The following is a 17,745-nucleotide window of genomic DNA, read 5'->3' on the forward strand; positions in this document are numbered from 1 at the left end:
TAGTGACACCTTGTCTCAAAAATGTCAGGGAGGCAAGTAGAGGTACATTTTTTCTTTACCTCTTAGCTAAGTGCAGTACGAGGATCATTAGTACAAAGCCAGCCTGGACTACATTGTGAGATCACGGACTGCCTGGACTACATAATGAGACCCTATCTCAAAAACAAAACAAAACAAAACAAAAAACCCAAGTAGACTTTGATCCACAATTGTTGGCAAGATAGTGAATCACTATCACGCTAAAATTCTATTTGTGGAATCCACGATGTTAAAATGATATTTGTCAACCAAAGAGTGAGCTTTGCCCAATTGTACTGCTCATCAGACTACTGAAGCAGTGAGCCAGTGCCAGTGACAGCACTGTCCTTTACCCGTTGTTCTTCAGCATTTCATCCAAGAATAACACTTAATTTCTTATTTATTTTTTTATTTGTATTTTTTTTTTTTCATTTTTATCGGTACCAGGGATCGAACTCATGACCGCCTGCTTGCAAGGCAGGTGCTTATGCCGCTGAGATAAGTCCCCAGCCCCATCATTTGTGTTTTTTAAAATCTCTTTTTTGCCCTGGGGATTGCATCCAGGGCCTTGCATGTGCAAGCACCTTGTCTACCACTGAGCCCTCCCTCTAGCCCTCAAGGGTTTGTGTATAGGCATCTATGTGGGAGATACTGTTTCCCTATTTCCCTTGGTTCTTGGTTCCGCAGTGCTGCCCTAGCCCTCTTGCATTTCAGATCAGCCTGGGAGATGCAGAGTGAGGATGTCTTCCCCACCTGCCTTCCTTGGAGAAACACCAACACTTGCATTTTGCTCCTGCTTTGTGCCTCTCTGTCACTTGTTTCTGGTGGGTGAATTAGATGATTGAGGGGTATACATTGTTTTCTTTTGTGCGCAGCCCTGCCTTATCCTCTCTGTAGCTTGGGGTCTAGCCAGCTGTTTTCTTTTCTTTTTTTTTTTTTTTAATTTTTATTTTGAAAGCATACATCAGAACAAGTCAGAATAAAGCCAACTAAGATCGTACAGTGATATTGGTACAGAACTTCACAGCAGGTTACCAAGATAACAGTAATAGGTATCACAGTATATTTTGTTATCTTTATAATAGTTGTTCTTTCAATCCCGTATATCAAAATGAGATGAAATATAGAACACTATAGAACTTATCAAAACAGAATATTGAATAGAGCAGTACCATTAATCAGAAAAGAGCAAAACAGTAATAAAAATATTTGCCTTCAAAGAAATGGTAGAAGGAAGTCCCCCTTAATTGCTATGGTCAACCTCCCAGGAGATGCTCAGATTTCTGGTTCCCAGTTGGCTAATGGGCGGGGAGGAGGAGGAGAAGGAGGATAGGGGAAGTGGGATATTTGACTCTAGGCCATGTAGCAGTAGGTTCACTATTGCTAAGCAGGGAGGCAGGATTGTCATTTATTTTCACAGCGTCCTCAGTTCCAACATGGCGTGGATTTCAGGAGACACTGCTAGTTCTCCCCCAGGAAGGGCTACACTCTGCCACCCTGCCTTCGCTTACCAGGGAGGGGAGGTGCTGGCTTGGCTTCCCAGAGTCCTAAGTTCCAACATGGTGTGGATCTCAGGAGACACTGCTAGTTCTCCCCCTGGAAGGGCTGCAGTGGGCCACACTACCGCTGCTTACCAGGGAGGGGAGGTGCTCAGCCAGCTGTTTGCATGTCTCTTCTCTCCAGAAGAAACTAAAAACCACCTCTTGACCTGTTAAACATCAGGCCTTGCGCTCTGATGGTAGTGTGATGCAGTGGGCTAGCTGACTGCACTTCAGCACTGCTTTTCATCACAGAATGAGATGCTTGCAGTATGAAGGTAGATTAACGTATATTATCAGCAAAATTCAGGCAACCCTTGTGATTGATGACATTTTCCCAAGATTCTTTTTTTTTTTTTCCTTTTTATCAGTACTGGGGATCAAACTCACAACTGCCTGCTTGCAAAACAGATGCTTATGCTGCTGAGCTAAATCCCCCGCCCCAACTGGCTTTCCTGAGATTCCTATAAGTCGGAAAAGCTGAACAAAGCCACCTTTCATGTACACTGATTATTCACTTCAGACTGTACTGCAGTTGGTGGCCTGATAACCTAGAATTCTCTTTTCCTTTCCACCATTGATGATTTAAGTGTCCCTCCACACACCTCAGGTTTGGTTTGAGCATCCGCCCTGTGCTTCCTCACCTTGCTGTGAGAACTGGCAGCTGCCAACAGGGGAGGAAGAAGTGGTCAGTGTCTTCCCTCAGACCGCTAGTGCTTCATCTTTCGTCCCAGTTCCCTTTTCTTAACTTCTTCCCCATCTTGATTTTTTTTCCCATCTTGATTTTCTTCTGCTATGTAAGCTCCTGTGAGAAAATGTTCTGTGTGAACAGTGTTCAGATCTTTATCTAGTACTTTCTTTACCCAGAGAGTGACACAGCCTTCATTTTTCTCCTAAAGGATAGAGGAGAATGATGCTCTTAAAGACAATTTTAATAACTTCCTGTCTTTTTTGCTTATTTTGTTTCCGTTAATGGTAGATCAGCAAGATGAAACACTGGTTAAAAGCATTAGAAATTTTTTTAAATTTTGAGACAGGAACTTACTGTGTAGCCCAGGCTGGCCTTGAACTAATACTCCTCCTGCCTCAGTCTCCTGAATGATGGGATTACAGACATGTACCATCATGCCCAGCCTGGTTGTCAACACCATTAGTAGGTCGACTAATCCCTGTGTATCTCAGAAAGTATTTCTATTGAGAGTGAGTGAGTCACTAAATGATCTGAGTATTTAGTCTAGTGTGAGTTTTCTGTTCCCCATATCTCCCCTTTTCTTGTTCTTCATTCCTCTTTAAAAAACCTTCCACTTTTGCCATGGGTAGAAGCGTGCCTGTATAATCCCAGCCCTTGAGAGACTGAAGTGGGAGTATTGCTGCAAGCTTCAGGCCAGCCTGGACTGCATAGTGAGTTCAAAGCCAGCCTGAACTATTCAGTGAGACCCTGCCTCAACAGGAATTGCTTTCCACTTTTTTGAACTCCCTTCCTTTACACCTGTGGAGATACCTCTAGTACTTTAGAACTACAAAAATTTTTAATCCCAGTGCCACATGAAGTGATTAAGTTCCATAGTAGTAATAGTATTAATCCTCATAATCCACTTACAGCACTATGGCTTAAATTTTTGTGTGAGTAGAATGGTGCAGGCACCTGATCACCCTTTTCAAGTTAGTTCTATAAGAAGTGTATTCTGAGTTGCAAACTTTTCATCTGCTAGTAAACTTTTAGAATGTGCCTTGTTTGCCATGTTATAACACATGTATATACATGTACATAATCTTTAAATTAAAGGTGTATATTTCGATTTGTTTCAGGGTACATACAGCTGAACTTGTTTGAGCTCGGGATAACTTTCTCATGAAACTGATATAATTCAGGAAACAAAAATGTGCGATGTATTATCATTTGCCTTCATATCTGCCCAAATTAGGAAGAGCACAAAAAAAAGTTTAAGTATACTAATAGGATATATAGGTTGAATACTTAAATGAAAGAAGGAAATTTGTTTTTTATGGTGCTAGGCTAGTAGTCTACTACTGAGCAATACCCTAGTTCACAGGGGTTTTTTGTCTTTCTTTCTTTCTTTTTTACTTTACATGCTCTATAAACTCAAATACTTCCTTGTCTCTTACTCAAAGCATGAGAAAATCCCTATGAGAGTTACATGGGTTGATGACAGATACTCTTTCCCCTTGTAATATCTTGCTGGTCTGCTGCTCAGGCACTTAGTGTTCTTTTAAACACTGGATTGAGGATGTGGTTTAACACCGAAATACTCTAAGTGCTAAATGTAAAAATAAGGGGGAAATACAGAAACCAAGCACTGTCACTCTCCGGCTGAGACAGTATGCTGTATGCTCCTGTAGTTCACCATCCAGGTCCTAAGCAGGCAAGAGCAGGCTGCACTAGACTCAGAACCCAGAGTTCCTGCACTCCTAGAAGGGTGGTGATGGACACTTCTGCCCTATGAAGCCTTAGTCCCTTGCTTTATTGCCATAGTTAACTAAAGAGTTGCTGCTATTGGTGGTCACTCTGGTAGATGCTACGGGTCCAGCTGAGTCTTTATAAATAGTTTGCAGGTTCCTTGTACTTGCCTGGTTGTCCAAGGCAGCCTAAGTGATGAAAGAAGTTGTGAATCCCTGAGAATGGCCTAGACATCCCATTCTTCTGTTTCCTTTCTTCTATTAGTTTTAAATTTCACAGCATTACCAGTGAAGCTGGAGATAGTTTGTGAGCCATCAACTGTTGGATGTTGATGGATCGATTTTACCTGAGCTAATCATGCTTGACATCTGTCACAGTTAGACTGGAGTATTTTAGAATTTAGATTTAGAATGTTCTCACACAGTAGAGCTTTAAGAATATAAAGAAGATGGTAATCTCTTTTTAATATGAGGAGTTGTACATAGATATATTTGAAAACCTTACCTGGGAATGTATGGAAACTTAAAACTAAGTCCAGGGCTGAAGATACAGCTCAGTGGCGCAGCGCCTGCCTAGCAAGTGCAAGGTCTTGAGTTTGATTCCTGGTGCCAAAAAAAGAAAACTGAGACCATAACATAACTAAGGAACATAATTCCTAGGACTCAGCATAAATAACAAAAGCACTCTCACTTTTTCTTGAGACTCAAATTTTCTGGCTTTATGCTCTTTTTGCTTTATCATGTTGCATTAGGAAAGAATTAAGCCAACTTACATCTCACTTTTAGGTCACGAATATCATAGAACTAGAAAGGGCTTTCAGTACTGTGTAATCTAGTTTGTTCTCAGAGTTAAAAAAAATTGTGGACAACAATGATTAGATGTCTATAATTTACAAGGTCATACAACTATGTAGGCTTAGTAATAAAATTAAAGCTAGGTTTCCAATTGATTCTGTTCAGAAAATTGGATGTTTTCACTGTTAGAAGTTATTCGGGGCACACCGCAGGTGCCCGCCTAGAAGAGTGAGTTGGGCCGAGCCGCGGACCCTGTTCCGGGCTTGTTGACTTCCCTCTCTCACCCAGAGGGCATGGCAGCTGTCCCACCTGAAGGAGGGAATTGGGCCAAGCTGCGGGAACCTCCTTGGCCTTGCCTACGACCTTCTTTTGACCTGGAGAGCACCAGCACTACTGCCACCGTCTGGAGGAGGGAACAGCCTTGCTGAGGAGGTTTGAGGCCTACCTAGGCCATAGGGGGACCCTCTATCAGCCTGGGGAGCTGTGCCTCAAGGAGCTAGATGGTTACACAACATCCAATCCCCGGGAGAGTATGAGATCCTTGCTCTAGGGGATTGGGGGCCCGCTGGGCTTGCAGCCACACTAGATTGGGCTTAGCGGGATTTTGGATTGCCTGGACCACACCAGGTGGCCTTCTTTCACTCAGGGGACCTTTGCTGCCAGAGTGTGGAGCTGTGTAGCGTGAGGAGGCTTTAGGTCTGCCTGAGAGGAGCCTAGCAACCTTTTTATAATCCGGGGGCCTCGCTGCCCAAGGAGGGAGCTACACTACCAGAGGAGTCCCAGGAGCCCAGGACATAGGAGACAATTTCCAACACATCCAGGGGAAGCTTTGGAACAACACTTACAACACAGAAATATAGGAAAATGACAAAACGAAAGACCAAAATGCAATCTCCAACATCCAGCCCATCCCAAGAAGGCCAAGGAGCCATGTACATAGAAGAAAATACATGCCATATGCCTGAAATACCTGAAATAATAGTAAGCAAAATAAACAAGCAACTCCAGGAAGCTTTAAAGGAATTCAAACTAGAAATAATCTCTCAGGTAAAAGAAGAAATGAAGGAGATGCTGGACGTATCTAAAGAAGACACAGTTGAAAAACTGGAGGCACTAAACAAAAAGATAGAATCCCTGAACGAACAATATAAGAAACAAACAGAATATATAAAGCAGATGCAAAGAGATATACAGGAAATCAAAAATTCCATTGAAAGGTATAAAAACCGCCTCAATGAATGTGAAGATAGAATTTCAGACCTTGAAGATAAGATTGCAGCCAGTGAACAGGAAAGGAAAGATCTTTTAAAAATAACAAGAAATCAGGAAATAACAATTCAACACCTGCAAGATGACGCAAAGAAAAACAACATAAGGTTGATAGGGATAAATGAAAAAAAAGGGGACAACATAAAGGATGTCAAGAGGATATGTAGAGAAGTAATAGCTGGAAATTTCCCAAACATGAGATTGGAAACTGATAACAAGATCAATGAAGCATACAGAACTCTAAATAGCCATAACCAAACTAAAACTATACCCAGACATATAATAATCACCATCCCAGAAATTGAACAAAAGAGTAGAATATTAAAAGCTGTCAGAGAGAAAAGACAGATCACCTATAAATGAAAACCTATCAGAATCACAGCAGACTTCTCAGCACAAACAAAGTCAAGAAGAGCATGGAGTGAAGTATTTCAGATCCTAAAGGAAAATGATTTCCAACCTAGACTGATGTACCCTGCAAAACTGTCCTTCAAAATCGATGGAAAAATAAGACACTTCCATGAAAAAGAACAATTGAAGTACTTCATGATCACCAAGCCAACCCTGCAAAGAATACAGAAAGACAGTTTAGATACACTTAGGAAAAAGCCACTAAACAAAGCAGACAGTTAAACAGAACAGAAAGATTAACATGCAAAGCAGAAATATAACATGTCAACAATAAACCAACATATAACAGTTATAACCATTAATGTAAATGGTCTCAATGCACCAATTAAAAGAAACAGACTGGCAGAATGGATCAAGAAACAAAATCCAACCAAATGTTGTCTACAAGAAACCCATCTAACCCAAAAGGATACTCACAGACTGAAAGTCAAAGGATGGAAGACAATACTTCATGCAACAGGAACCCCCAAAAAAAAAGCGGGAGTAGGTATTCTGTTTGCAGGCAATGTGAACTTCAAACCAGTAATGATCCTAAGAGATAAAGAAGGTCACTACGTACTGGTTAGCGGAAAACTTCAAGAGGAAGAGATAACTATGTTAAATATATGTGCACCAAATTCCATAGCACCCAGTTATATAAAACAAGTATTAACAGAAATAAAAAACCAAATTAGAAGTAATACAGTTATAACAGGAGATCTTAACACACCATTGACACCAATGGACAGATCAACCAGACAGAAAATCAGCAAAGAAATAAAAGAACTGAATCACACCTGTGAACAAATGAACTTGATAGACATATACAGAGTATTCCACCCAACAACAATAGAATACAAATTCTTCTCAGCAGTACATGGGTCATTCTCTAAAATAGATCATATATTAACTCACAGAACATATTTAAATAAATACAAAAGAGTTGAAATTATCCCTTGCATGTTATCAGATTATAGCGCTATGAAATTAGAAATTAATGATAAATGATATTGCAAAAATCCTACAAACACATGGAAACTGAATAATACACTCTTGAGTAATCAGTGGGTCACAGAGGAAATTAAAGAAGAAATTAAACAATACCTACAACCAATGAAAACACAAATACAACTTACCAGAATCTGTGGGATGCAATGAAAGCTGGCCTCAGAGGAAAATTTATTGCACTGAGTTCCCACATCAGGAAAACAGAACAAATACAGATGGATGTTACACCTCAGACATCTAGAAAAAGAAGAGCAAGTCAAGTCAAAAGCCAAAAGAAGAGAGGAAATTATAAAAATCAGAGCAAAAATCAATGCTATAAAGACTAAGAAAACAATCCAAAAAAATCAATGAATCAAAGAGTTGGTTCTTTGAAGAATAAATAAAATCAATAAGCCCCTAGCCAACCTTATTTTAAAAAGGGAAGAAAAAGCTCAAATTCATGCAATAAGGAGTGAAAAAAGTGAAATCACTATAGACTGTAGAAATAGAGAAGATCATTAACACCTATTTCGAAAACCTCTACTCTGAAAGAAATAGACAGATTCCTAGAAACATATGAAGTACTAAAGTTAGGTCAAGAAGATGTAAAACTGCCAAATAACCCAATTTCAATTAATGAAATTGAAAACGTAATTAAATCCTTACCTACAAAGAAGAGCCCAGGCCCAGACAGATTCACTGCAGAATTCTACAAGAAATACAAAGAAGCCCTAATGCCGACACTCCTCAAACTCTTTAATGAAATTGAAAGGGAAGCAATTCTTCCTAAGTCGTTCCTGAAAGCAAATATTACTCTAGTACCAAAACCTGAGAAGGACCCAACTGAAAAAGAGAACTGCAGACCAGTCTCCCTAATGAACACAGATGCAAAAATCCTCAATAAAATATTGGCAAATAGGATGCAGCAAATCATCAAGAAGATTATACACCATGACCAAGTGGGATTCATCCCAGGCATGCAGGGATGGTTCAACATATGTAAATCAATAAATGTAATCCATTACATCAATAAAACCAAAAGTAAGAATCATATGATCATTTCTATAGATGCAGAAAAAGCATTTGATAAGGTCCAACATTCATTTATGATAAGAACTTCGCAGAAAATTGGAATAGATGGTCTTTATCTCAATATAATAAAGGCCATCTATGACAAACCAACAGCCAGTATCATACTAAATGGCCAAAAATTGAAGGCCTTTACTTTAAAATCAGGCACAAGACAAGAATGTCCCTTATCACCACTCCTATTTAATATAGTACTGGAAATACTAGTCAGAACAATTGGACAAGAGAGAGAAATAAAAGGGGTAAAGATAGGAAAAGAAGAAGTTAAATTATCATTATTTGCAGATGACATGATACTCTACATAGAAGATCCCCAAAACTCCATTGAAAGACTCCTAGATATAATAAACTCAGCACTGTGTCTGGATGCAAAATCAATACTCAAAAATCAATAGCATTCCTCTACACTAACAAGAAAATCACAGAGAAAGAAATAAGAGAAGCTACGTCCTTCATACTAGCAACCGAAAAAATGAAATATTTAGGAATTACTCTCACAAAAGAAGTGAAAGACCTATATAGGGAAAATTATAATATATTGAAAAAAAATTGAAGAAGATCTCAGAAAATGGAAAGACATCCCTTGCTCAAGGATAGGAAGAATAAATACTGTGAAATGGCCATTCTCCCAAAATTGTTACACAGATTCAATGCAATCGTGATAAAAGTACCATCAACATACCTCATAGATCTCGAAAAGTCACTCCTAAAATTCATCTGGAGGGAGAAGAGACCTAGAATAGCAAAGACAGTTCTAAGCACCAACGGCAAGGCAGAACGCATCACAATCCCTGACTTGAAGTTATACTACAAAACAACTGTAGTAAAATCAACATGGTACTGGAGTCAAAACAGAGCCGAAGATCGGTGGAATAGATTAGAAGATACAACCATAACTACAAACACACTCAACCACCTTATCTTTGATAAAGGGGCCAAATATGTTCACTGGAAGAATGACAGTCTCTTCAATAAATGGTGTTGGAAAAACTGGCTCTCCATATGCCAAAAACTAAAAGTAGACCGATGCCTATCACCATGTACTAAAATAAAATCTAAATAGATCAAAGATCTAAATATTAAAACAGAAACACAATCTATTGGAAGACAAATTGGGTAAAAACCTTGAAGACATAGGAGCAGGTAGAGAATTCATGAACAGGACTCAAACTGCACAGGAAATACTTCCCAGAATCAATAACTGGGATCGCCTCTTATTAAAAAGTTTCTGGGGGCTGGGGATTTAGCTCAGCGGCATAAGCACCTGTCTTGCAAGTGTGCGGTCGTGAGTTCGATCCCTGGTACCGATAAAAACGAAAAAGACGAAAAAAAATATGTTTCTGCACGTCAAAAGAAATCTCCAGCATAGTGAAAAGAAAACCCACAAACTGGGAAAAAATCTTAATGAACTGCCCCTCAGACAAAGGACTTCTGTCTAAAATATAAAGAATTTTTAAAAATCAGACCCCCCAAATTCAAAGACCCAATCCAAAAATGGGCATCTGATATGAATACACAATTCTCAGATGAAGAAATACAAATGGCAATAAATATATGAGAAAATGTTCATCATCCTTAGTCATTAGAGAAATGCAAATGAAAACCACACTCAGATTTCATCTCACTCCTGAAAGAATGGCCAAGATCAAGAAAACCAACAACAAATGCTGGAGAGGCTGTGGGGGAAAAGAACTCTCCTGCACTGTTGGTGGGAGTATAGACTGGTGCAACCATTGTGGAGGTCAGTCTGGAGATTTCTCAGAAAGCTGGAATTGGAAGCCCCATTTGACCCAGCTATTCTATTTCTAGGCATATTCCCAGAAGAACTGAAAGCATCATACCACAATGATACATATATGTGCACCCATGTTTATAGCAGCACAATTTGTAATAGCCAGATCTTGGAAACCACCTAAGTGTCCATCAACTGAGGAATGGATAAAAAAGTTGTAGTATTTTTATACAATGGAGTACTACTCAGCTATAAAGAATGATCACATTGAGATATTTATAAATAAATGGATGCAGCTGGAGACCATACTGATAAGTGAAATAAACTCACATGTATAAATACCAAATAGTTTCCCTAGTGTAAGAAATGATAAGAATACATAAAAGTATATGGTGATCATGATTCCCAATTATATTGGTTTGAAGCCATATAATGTTTTCACTCATTAATTGGAATGGTTTTAATCTGGATTGTTTGATTTTATTGTCTGTGATAGTATGAATAGCTATTTTGAAGAAAACAAGACATCATAATAGCTTGTGCTGATTTAATATCTTGTTTTGAAGTCCCATCAAGCTGTTGTTCGTGTTTCCATTGGTTTTAACATGTTGTATCTTTTTATATTTTAATATATGTGATAGTATAAACAAAATTTTTTATAGGCAAAGAGATAATATAGAAACCGTTGTTCATTTTCTCTTAGCTGGTTCTAAATACCCTGTAATACTTTCATTCTTTTGAATGGTTTCACACTGTCTTGTTATGTTTGATGTTATAGTACACGAAGTTATACTCAAATATTTCAAGGAAAGAGACACTATGGTAACTACTATTATGTCAGGTTATCTGGTGGTGAAACACTATGATGCTTAAATTGTTCTGTTCTGACCTGTGTTCTATCGTTATGTCCTATTTTATCTCAATCTCCCCTTTTTTTTCTAAAAAAAATTAATTTATTTTTTCTTATTATTTTTTTAATTAAGGGAAAAATAAATTAAGAAATAATGGGATATATTATAGTAACTTTTTTGTTTTCCTGTTTACCTGATTTGAACCCCTGTATTACTTTCCCCATCTTATTTTGACTGATATTACTCTATTCTGTTTTGTTTGATAGTATCGAGTTTGAGGGTATAGGCAATCACTTTGAAGGCAATAAGATTTACTATATGCCCATTATGGTTTGACTGTTATCTTTTTTGAAGTCCTGTAAGGTCTCAAATGTTTAGATTTTATTGTTTTTGTTCTGTACTGTTTTGTTCAGTTCTATTATACCTGATGATATAGGCAACTCTTTTTAAGATAGCAAGAGGCATAATGGTAAGCTTTATGATCACCTGGTATTCTGTTTTTACATCATGTACTATGTCCATCCTTCTGTTCTGACTGTTTTGCTTTGTCACATTTGGTTTTTTTCTCTTCAAAAAAAAGTAATGAGAACTGTGGAAGTAATAAAACCCAAAATGTGTAATTGTTACTGTAAAAAAGAGAGGAAAAGAAAGTGATCTAAAGGATATAACTGCATGTATATTTAAGTGTGTAAGATAGAAAACCATACTCCTAAGTTTTTGTTGGATCATTGAACAGAAATATTTGCAGTCTCACTGTTTGAATGTCCACTTTGAATGCTTTAATTTTGTAATTTGAACAACTGTTTCTAAGATGACAATATGTAATCTATTAACTAGTGATTTCTTACTGTATACTTTTTTCTTGAAATTCTGTATTACTCGTACCCTTTCACTGTTTTGTTTTTTTTCTCTTTAAATGAAAAAAAAAAGAAGTTATTCTAAATTTTTTTGTAATCTCTTCTTAAAAGCTGAATGAGACCCAGTGTTTATTTGTACATCTGAGTATCACCACCTTTCACAACGTGTTCTCATTAGTTCATCTGATATCTGCTGTTTTGGGCTACTTAGTAATCCCTATTGTAGTGTCTCCCTTCTTCGTTTAATTCACTTGATGAAAGTATTTATTGAGCATCTACCATTTGACAGTTGCTATGGTAATGTTAGGGACACAAAGGCAAACTTGCCTTGTAGTTGGGCTCTTTGCCAGATTGCTGGTGCATGTTGGAGTTTCTAGCCAGGCAGTCTGCAGGATAAAAGAACTCCTAAATCCCTGGGAATGCCCTACATTCCAAAGCCCAAATCAAAACCAACAACATTGTGACTGTTGTAGATGCCACTCGGGGTACCACTTAGTGATGACTTATGAGGAAGCCCAGAAAATGTTATTCCAGAAGCAGGAGGAACTCTGGAGAAATGGGGGTGTAAGCATTTAGGGAAAATTGTTAGGCTGAGTTTTTCTCAGTATCCTTGTGCAGTTTTTTTTAAATTTTTTTTTTTTTTTTTTTTGTCTTTTTCTTTTTTATCGGTACCGGGGATTGAACTCACGACCGCCTGCTTGCAAGGCAGGTGCTTATGCCGCTGAGCTAAATCCCCAGCCCTTTGTGCAGTTTTTTAATTGGATAGTTAAAACCATTGAAATCCGGAGAGGCTGAATGTCCCCTCACCCCAAGTTTACACAGCTTGTTTTTACTCTTTTTTTTTTTTTTTTTTTTTTTTTTTCGTTTTTCTTGGTACCAGGGATCGAACTCACGACTGCCTGCTTGCAAGGCAGGCGATTATGCCGCTGAGCTAAATCCCCAGCCCCTTACACAGCTTGTTAATGTCAGAGAATGACTGGAACCTGGGCTTTCGGACTTCTAGTTCTGGTTCTTTCTGTTACACCTGATTGCCCCATAAACAAAATTGACAGTGTACAAATGGCAGTGGTTATGAGTGTGCACTCCAGGCTCTTCATTTTATTTTTTAAAGCTGAAGCTGAATTGAACTGTTTCTATTTTTAGCATCAGCATCCCTATTGACTTAGATGAGGCTTCTTGCTGGAGAAAGAAAATTGCAAGCTGTATTCTCAGACCAGACAGTAACTTTGCTAAAGATTCTCTTCATGAGATAGGTGGTTGTAAAAGCTACTGTCACTGAACCAAACTCTATCTTGGTAGAGCCAAGGTGTCAGAGTTTAGAGAACGCATCAGTAAAGTACTTGCCTTTTGGGTCACCTGGATAGGTGAAGGTTGCCTCTTTTCTAAATTTAACACTTGGAAGAGGCCTACAGTCTATGACCTTTTACCCTTCTTAGCTGGTGATAGGCGTCTTTTGTCAGCAAAGCATTCATGTGGATTCTGCTGCATTGTTAGAGGTCACTCCCCCTATTAAGTCTGAGACAGCAAAGGGTTGAATTGAATGCCTTTCTCACTGTAAAGGAGGTTTATGCATTATGCTTAGCCAGTTAACGGGTCAGCAGAATGGGTTTCCCACTGTGTGAATGCCTTCCTTTATTAGGTGTGTGCATTCCCTCCCTCTTTTTTTCCTCCCTGCCTTATGCTGTCTCTGTTTGTTTTTCCTATGTCTAGATGACTCTTCTCTGTCTCTTTCTCTCTCTCAGCAATAGTGGGGGGTTGAACCCAGGACCATTGCACTGAGTTACATCCTCAGGTTTTTTTCATTTTTTTAAATTTTAAGGCACTAAATCACTAAATTGCCCACAGTGGACTTGAATATATAATTCTTGTGCCTCAACATCTCACAGTCCTATGATGACAGGCATGTGCCACCACACCTGGCTACATGTGTATATTCTTTAAAAATTTGACTAGACATTAGATACCCTGAAAAACATGATGTTTCTTTTCTAGGAGCTATGAAATTAGAGATACTAACTTCTTACATTCTTGGCACAAATACTGTATACACATGTATGTGTGTGTGTGTATGTGTCCCTAGATAGGGTTCCCACTTCCTCATTCTTAAAGATGAAATTCCAAAGTTTGTAAGTATCTGAGTCCTGAAGCAAGATAATTAAATGTGACAGGAACACAGTAACCAGAAAACGTGGGAGGCCATGAAAGATTTGCATTGCAAATATAGAAAATAAATAATGAGACTTCTTTTTCTTCCTTACAGGGAAACTGGATTCCAAAATCCATCAAGGAGCAAAGAAGGGGTTAATGAAGCAGAATAAAGCTGTCTAATCCAAGAGAAAAGGAACCATGCAGCATAATGGAGTTTTGTGTACTAAAATTGCTATCCACTGGTCTTTTGGAATTGAAATAGTAGAAATCTAAAGGCCTGGCAACAGGCTTGAATCTCAGAATTTAAACTCTTACCAAGCTCTGTGTATTTTTCTTAAACAATGGGATTCTTTGTGTAATGGGTCAAAATCTTTGTATATATTATTTATAAAAATTTGTTTTAAAAACTCTAGGTCTTGGACATTTTTCTCAGAATGCTATTAGAGAAAGGGATAAAAAATTTTTTTCTGTGATTTGTATTTGTAGCTAGAAAAATTCTTAACCTAGATTAATGATTTTTTTTCCTATGGAATTCCTTGGGTTTAAAGTTTCTTTTCAAAGTGATAGTCTAGTGAAATTTTAGGATGTTTGAGAAATTCTGTGTTTTAATACAAAATTTGATTTAATACAAAATTGTTTTGGAACAAAAGATTTTTGACAAGTTTTCTGCTCTAGTCTTAAATCTCTGGAGGTGAAAAGTGAAAAGCTGAGTAGATCCTTATTGGCAGATGTGGGGGGGGGGGACTGACCTGAACAAGTGCTTTCACTTTGTTCTTTAATTTGAGAAGCCAATACATGGAAAGATTGGATTGGAAAGAAATGGGGCCACCTGCTTAATTCAGCATGGAGCACCCTATTTGTTTTGTTGGAACTGCAAAAGAATCACTTGGCTTGGGCAATTAGAAACAAATTGAGAAATAAAATCTCTTCAGTAAATGCATCCAAATACCCATAATTGCCAAAACTACACCTTATTTAACCATCCATATCCCAAGATCCTATAATCTTTAGAAAAACAGGAGATAGTTTTTTTTTGTTTGTTTTGTTTTGGTACAGGAGATCAAACTCATGACCTTGAGCTTGCCAGGCAGGCACTTATGCCATTGAGCTAAATCCCTAGCCCCAGGAAGTAGATTTGAAATGAGATTTCCAGCTACATGGTGAAGATCTTTGTTTTTAAAACTGTTCTGAAGTGCTATCAGAATCTCAGTCACTGGCATCCTGAGGACATTCATAGTTTTAAATGTGAATGTTCTGCTTTTTATAAAACACTACCACCACACTGGGGAAGTTGGACTCCCTCTAGCAGTTGTATGCACGACTTAAAAAAGAGTGAAGATGAAGAGGAAAAGTGCCCTGTGTTATGAAACAGATTAATTTTCCCTTTAATCCTTCATATTCGTCTACGGCCATACCACCCTGAATGCGCCCAATCTCGTCTAATCCTTCATATTCAGTGTGTATTTGCATTGACACGCCCCCACTTGTTATATATTGATATTCATTCAACTGTGAGCCCTGCTTGTTGCAAAGCTCAAGGCACTGATACTGCAGGACCCGGTCGTTCGGGACTCTTGGGGAAAACCCTTCAGAGTCTTGTTCTGGGATGCACACATGCAGTATTCTCTTTCTGTTCAACCTCTGTGGAAAGGATAGCTAATCACACATTTGTGGGGTGTAGGATGGCTCTTTCTGACCTTCTGAAGACCCTGCAATTAATGACATAACTGGGTTCATTATACACTTAATGGTTTACCAAACATGAACACTTTGAATTCTGTGCTCAAGTTATCTGATTGTCTTCATACCAAAATAAAACTGAAAGGCAAGAGGCAAAAATCCTAGGGAGGGGAAAAAAAAAAAAAAAAGAGGCTATTCTACCTTGTATTTAAAATATCCTGCACACACAGGCATCTGGATTGATTTTTCCACCTGGATGGATTGTGTGTGTATGGCTAAAGAAAAATATCAGAAGCGCAAGATCCTGAGTTCAATTCCTGGTGCCAAATATATGTATATCTATATATAGATATCTATCAGGAGCTACAACACAGTATGCAATCATTGTGTGTGCTGTGATAAGTTTACAAGAACTTCCCAAGTTTACAGGAACCCACCTCAGCATCCAAAATATGCAGCTGGAACCACATGAGTAAATGGCAGAATAAATTGGAAACTTCTCCTTTTCATGGGTAGACTGTGAAAGCCTGCCTGTTCACATGGTGGTAAGTAGCATAAGGTCTCTCTTTGATTCAGAGAGACACCAGGGAGGAAGTGTGGGAGAAGCTTGAGGGTAGGTGGACCTCAGTTGCTCAGTGATGAATAGTGTAATTTAAAGCCTAGTGGAAATTCTTAGCAACCTGAGTGCAAACTTCCCTGGGAATAGCTTGTCTGTGTTTTACATTTCTTTCTGACTCTGTAACTCTGAGACAGTCTGACCTGAGGGAAGTCTCATGTTTCTCAGTTGGTTTTCTGTGGCAGCCTCGTATCTGTGCTACCTTTTGGATGGCTGGGTTTAGTTGATATCAATTTGTATAGTTACTAAAGAAGTCTGCTTTTTTGTTATTGTTTTTCCAGGCAGGACTCAGACTCACTTATATAAGCTTCTAGTGGTATGGAGACCTCTTTCAGGATTTTAGAGACCATGGCCTTGCACTGAGATGTCTGAAATGCACAAAGTTGTTTGTTGTTGTTTTGCCTATTTTTTTTTGTTTTGTTTTGAGTCTTGCTTCCTATAGCTAATCTAGAGAAAGAAAACTAGGTACCCTCCCTCTTTTTAATTAGCTAGAGGTTTATAAAAACCCATTTTTCTGAAGGCATATAAAAAACTTTAGATTACTTTTACAAATAATTATAAAGTGATAGGCTTTTATGAGTTATAACTTTTAATCTCTACTTTTCTTTTTGAGACAAGGTCTTGCTATTTGGTTCAGGCTAGCCTTGGGCTCACTTTGTAACCCAGCTTCGAATTTAGAACGATCCTCCTCCCAAGGGCTGGGATTGCAGGAGTACGCCACCACTCCCGGCTAATCTGTTTCCATTTTAACTACTGTCTGTACTAAAGCTCATTTATGTGAATTCCATTTTTTTTAGTGATGGCAAAAGTTATTCAACATTCGTTTAATTTAGTAATATTTAAAAATCCTTTTGCTAGTACGCTTAGCCAAAATGGAGACAGTATGAGGTTGTTCTCTAGGCCAGCAAGGAGAGACCAATAAAAAGCAGACATCTATTAAACTGGAGAAACCAGTGAACTTCAGTCTGTTAGGCCTGGAGGAGGAAAGAAAGTGCAGTGCTGAAGGCATTTTGTTTCTTCAAATAGCAAGTACACATCTGCTGGTCTCAGCTTCTGTGACTGTGTTGGGAGGGAGGTGGTCCACCCCACGCCCCAAGAGCAGCAGCAGCAGCAGAATCATCCTGTGAAGGCTTTGCCACTCTCTCCTGCAGGAAAGAAAATACATACCCACAGTGCCGTCCTCTGACACACAGAGATCTGTATAAACATCCACTATGTGTGTGCACTTTATGTGGCCTAATTCATGGGATGAAATTGGTTAGGGTTAGGGTTGTGACTATGGGACAACCCAGAAAGAACACCTAGAAAATGTATCTACCTCAGAAAAATGGGAGTGGGGATGGTAACTCAATTAGTA

The 17,745-nt window shown here is 38.5% G+C and overlaps 1 protein-coding gene across 5 annotated transcripts in view; it reads left to right on the forward strand.

Annotated features, from left to right (window-relative positions):
• Trip4 (thyroid hormone receptor interactor 4) overlaps positions 1–14,499 on the forward strand; it is a 66,088-nt gene extending 51,589 nt beyond the window's left edge. For all 5 annotated transcript variants that reach the window (XR_010050048.1, XM_063256958.1, XM_013144065.3 and 2 more), the window contains one exon: positions 14,205–14,499. Coding sequence is in view for 4 of the 5 variants with exons in the window: in XM_063256958.1 (XP_063113028.1) it covers positions 14,205–14,272 (68 nt within the window). In the remaining variant the exon portion in view is untranslated. The remainder of the gene's footprint in view (positions 1–14,204) is intronic.
• The last annotated feature ends 3,246 nt before the right edge of the window (positions 14,500–17,745 follow it).

Source organism: Cavia porcellus, unplaced genomic scaffold, assembly GCF_034190915.1.
Source record: "Cavia porcellus strain 051 isolate PalLab524CR breed Dunkin Hartley unplaced genomic scaffold, mCavPor4.1 scaffold_10, whole genome shotgun sequence".
Classification (NCBI taxonomy): domain Eukaryota; kingdom Metazoa; phylum Chordata; class Mammalia; order Rodentia; family Caviidae; genus Cavia; species Cavia porcellus.